At 36.0% G+C, this 5,017-nt stretch overlaps 1 protein-coding gene across 1 annotated transcript; it reads left to right on the top strand.

The window, feature by feature from the left end:
* The first annotated feature begins 1,190 nt into the window (after nt 1–1,190).
* On the top strand, nt 1,191–3,701 carry LOC106083742 (uncharacterized). Its single transcript, XM_013246968.2, has 2 exons — nt 1,191–1,274; nt 3,263–3,701. The coding sequence occupies exons 1-2, from the start codon at nt 1,263–1,265 to the stop codon at nt 3,572–3,574; spliced, it is 324 nt and encodes a 107-aa protein (XP_013102422.1). The 5' UTR covers nt 1,191–1,262; the 3' UTR covers nt 3,575–3,701.
* The last annotated feature ends 1,316 nt before the right edge of the window (nt 3,702–5,017 follow it).

Raw genomic sequence — 5,017 nt, 5'->3', positions numbered from 1 at the left:
CATTTCAATAAACTTCCGCCTTTTTACGACGTGCTCTGTTAAAAGTCTGCGGACTTCTTACCCCAATGTTGCAAATCTCCCCGGTCATCCAGGGTTTTTCTTGGACTGATTTGCGTTCCCGAAGATAATCAGCCATGTAAACTTATCAACTAGGTGGTGTCGCTATGCGGCAAGCCGTTCTGATTCGGCAATCGAAAGGAGGTCTCTTAACATTGAGCTTAAACGTGTGTCGGACACTCTCATTGATATGAGAAGAATATTCGTAGTGTTCCTTAATGTTCCTTAATTTTATCAAGAACTGAATGACATCTTCTTTTTTCTGTTCCTGTGGCATCACTCCATTGTGAGCCTGATTGCAGACTGTCACTAAAACTTTACCTTGTCTAGCCATAAGGCTGGGGTAAGAAAATACAGGGCAAGTTCAAACCATATACCCGACGGACTTCTTCAATAGATTTTCGAAATTGTGACTTGATTACAACTTTCTCATCAATCATGGACAAATGCATTTCGGGGACAATCGCTTTCGGTTGAATTACAAACTGTATTCAGCAGACTGCCTCCATACCTGCACGGTGGGATACATTCAATATCTAATGTGGAAAAACTAGAACTAATCCTGGTTATACATTTTGTGGGAAGCGCCTGGACGAACAATGCCGTTCGTGAGGGATTATTGACGAAATTGTTGTGGAATCACAATTTTTCGATTGCTCAAAAGTTTCGACTCATTTTAAATATTAGGTTCTAACAGTGATGCCAGGTGTCTTTGGAAAAATTTTGAAAAATCATAAAATTTTTGAAAAAAATTTCTTGCTTTTTAATTGAAGCATTGCCAATTTGCTCAATTCCGCATTTTCAAATATTAAATACATTGACGTTATCTTTGTTTTCTGTTTTTGTCATTTGTGATCATAAACTATGGAAGAGTCGCGTCATCAAGATTATCCGCTGAAATTTGGATGAGTAATGCTATCAATGTCCACAGAGAAGATAAACATTTCACACCAGGGTGTGAAAATATGTTTTGTAAAGTCAAATCTATGTAAAGCGATTACCGGATCCGTGAAGTTCTTATAAAAACCAAAGGCGCTTCAAACTGGACGAACACAACGTTAAAGTATTTCAATCAATCAACATAGAACAAAAGTGTCAATACCGAAAATAAGAAAAACTTATTTTAATTTAAAAAACAATCAATAAATCACTGAAACAAAAAAACTCTTTATTTAATTATTAAATTGAAAAGTCAAACAAAAACAATGAAGTTAATGGTGAGTGGCTGCAAAAATGTTAAGAAAGAGAGAAAAATTTGTGAAATGCTAAGGGCAACTTTAAATAAAAGAAAGAATAATAACTTTTTGAAACAAAATCAATCCTTGGAGTGTTTCTTGTATTGCTTTGGCAAACTGTTCAACAGTTTGGATAGGAGAGACCAGTGAATATTTAGTTTTTTTTTTTTTTTTTTTTGAAAATAATAACTATGTGGAAGAATCCAAAAGTTTTATTAAAAAAAAACTGTGAAATTATTTCATATATTGGCAAATTTTTACCAAAACAAAAAAAAATCTGTTCTATATGGCAATCCAGATTTGGTTCAATAATCCCAATATATGAAGCAAGATCAAAACAACAAAAAAATCTGAGCGCCATTTGATATGATTGCTTGAATGCATAAGTACCAACTTTTAGCCAAATCATATGAAAATGGAGTCGTCTAGAGGCTGAGGAAGGCAAATCGGGGAATTCGGTTTATATGTCAGCTGTGGCCATATGGCCAATATGTCTATTTTAACATCTCCCCAAAGAGGTGTCGCACTTCGGCACACTGTACGGATTTGACTATATAAAAGAGGCCCCTTATCATCGAGCTTAAACTTGAATAGTACAGCACTCACTGATACATGAGACTTTGCCCCTGCTCCTCATGGGCAACTTTGTAATTTGAATCAAGATTTGGGGTTTAACAAGAAAAATACGGATGGTCGGTCAATATAAAGTATGGTCCGATCTACACCTAACAGGGCAATCATGTTGACAAGTTCAAAAAACACACTGTTACAAAATTCGTCGGAATCTGGTAATAAATACATATATTATGGGCCAAAGGCATATAATCGTAAGATCGGTTTATCTAGCAGCTATATCAAAACATGGCCCGATGTAGACCACATCGGTTACGTATGCCAAGGGTAGAGCTGACAAACTATCGATAATCGCCACATTCGATAATAAATATGGATAGTATTGATACTATCGTTAATTTCTCATCACCTATGTATATTTCGAGCGAGAAATCGATTTATATATCAGTATCATATATATATCGGTATCAAGTAATATCAATGCACAGACCGACTAAAATAAATTGTAAATGGGTCATATCGATTCATAACTTGGTATTGCTGCCATATAAACCGATCTTGGATCTTGACTTCTTGAGCCTCTAGATGGCGCAATTCTTATTCGATTTGGCTGAAATTTTGTACAAAGTGTTTTGTTATGACCCCCAACAACTGTGTGTATTGTCAAAATTGTTTCATAACTTGATATAGCTGCCATATAAACCAATCTCGGATCTTGACTTTTTAAGCCTCTAGAGGGCGCAACTATTATCCGATATGGCTTGGTGCCTTTTGTTTTGATTTTCAACGACTGTGCCAAGTATGATCGAAATCGGGTTACAACCTGATATGGCTCTCATATAAAATGATCACCAGAATTATACTTCTTGAGCAATTCTTATCTAATTTGGTTGAAATTTTGTACAACATCTTCTCCTATGACCTTCAACATGCGCGAAATTTGATCTGAATCTGTCTATAATTTGATATAGCTCCCATATAGACCGATCTCTCAAAATTACTTCTTAATACCCTATAGGGCGCAATTTTTGTCCGATTTGGCTGACAATTTGCACAATGGCTTTTACTATAGTCTGCAACATCCAAACCAAGTATGGCCCGAAAAGGTCCATAACCTGATATGGCTTCAACAGCATGGCAATTTTTATCCTTTGTTTGCTTATAGAGAGCCTGGGCAATGAACCTGACAAATGCGATTCATGGTGAAGGGTATATAAGATTCTGCCCGGCCGCACTTAGCACGCTTCTGCTTGTTAATATTATATATTATACCCAAAGAAATTGAATTTCGATTTAGGATCGGCAATGATTTCATATTTTTTGTGACCCAGAGCTTTTTTTTTAATGAAAAACTAAAAACTATAAATTCATTGATTTTTCCTTATTTTTAATTGCAGCCTCGGAGAAATTGTCTTAGTCTTGCTTTCATGCTTTTCTTCGTTATAATTACCACAAGTAACGCCATTCCCGCCAGACTGTCCGATGGTATAATTGATAATTTGAGAACTGGTTATTACTATATTGACAATGGAGTCATCACTGCTGTTAGAAGGACAGATGCAACACCGCCACCTGGAAGACGGCGTCAGGACTCTGCTACGGGGTCACCAAGTGACTTGCCACATGGTGTCAAATTCACACCCCTCGTGCGTTACAAGCAGACCAAAACCAAACGTAAGAGGTTATTTGTTCCAAATTTCTTTGGATAATTGAAGATGCAGTAAAATGGCATTTCATTATGAGAGAGCAGACTGATGTTGTTTTTGTTATGATATTTATCTTTGTTTTAGGCATACTAAGATATAGTCATTAGGTTAAACACTTACTTTTAAGAGATTTTATATGTAACAAAAAAAATATTAATAAAAAATTATAAAGGAAAAGATTAAAGTTAAAATAAGCCATCTTAATATCCACGTAAAGACGAAAAAAATCATGTTTATTTTTTATAGACTCCACCTTAAGTCTGGAGCAATACAAATGTTAGCATTCTTCTTGCCATACTATTTTGAATGAAATGCTAGATAAATGTGGCCTTGTCAATATCAAAATGTTCACTCAATTATATTTTACAAATACTCTTATTGTGGGATTAAAATATCTTCGCCGAATTTTATTGTCATGGTCGGGACATCGATAAAGCTCTTCTTGTCTATCGTCCTTGGCACCTGTTGAGCCAAGGTCATACACAAAATTTAAGTAGACAAATTTTGCTTTTATGCGAATTATGGGTAGACTCTCATCCTCCGTAGTACATTGGAGGATAAGGTGTTTTACATTGAAAGTTGCATATGAACGAACCATTCTTTACTATGTTATCTTTTTTCTTCTAGCATTTCTCATTGGAGGTACATTTTATGCATTACGAAGATACCGAATCAGACTAAGATTTTAAGACACACTTTTCCTGGCGGCAGAGGTGATCACAATTGGCCACAAATTTTACACCTTGCGACTACTTCCTTTAGACCAAGTAAAATATAAGGTGTACAACAGCCCAGGATATCGAGAACTTGCAATTTGATTAAGGAAAATTTCATGGAAAGCCACTTCGTGGTTGAAGTGACTATTCGGCTAATGTTCTTTTTCGTTATTCTCGGCATACTATCCTCTTTATTATGATCCGATCATTTATCTCAAAAAATTAAAATTTTTTTGAATACCAAAATAACACCTCTTTTTGGAAAATGAAGTGAGCTACCGAAAGTGATCTAAGTGTAAATACGCCTGAGACAAAAGTAGTTATTTTCAGCAGGAGATACAAGCTACCCACAGTGGCACCTCTCTACTTGGGAAGAAAGAATGTTTTATTTACAGAAACAGCAAAATATTTCGGTGTTTTGCTGGACAGGAAATTGAAATTTGAATATATCCAACATTTTGGAAAGGGAGGAAAGGCAACTCTTGCCCTATACATCTGCAAGAGAGTCATTGGCAAAAGTTGGGGGTTTAAACCCCGTGTTATTTCTATAATGCTATATGGTGGTGTAATCTGGTGGACGGCACTTTAAAAGTTCACCTACTGTTCAATACTCAGCCGGATCCAAGGGATAGCTTGTTTGTGTATGACAGCCGCACTCAGGACGACACCGTCTGATGCACTGAATTTACTACTAAACCTAATTCCTCTGGACATCGTGGATAGACAAATT

Source organism: Stomoxys calcitrans, chromosome 5 (genome assembly GCF_963082655.1).
Source record: "Stomoxys calcitrans chromosome 5, idStoCalc2.1, whole genome shotgun sequence".
Classification (NCBI taxonomy): domain Eukaryota; kingdom Metazoa; phylum Arthropoda; class Insecta; order Diptera; family Muscidae; genus Stomoxys; species Stomoxys calcitrans.
The sequence above is the reverse complement of the archived record's forward strand: the minus strand, read 5'-3'. Positions and strand labels throughout refer to the sequence as shown.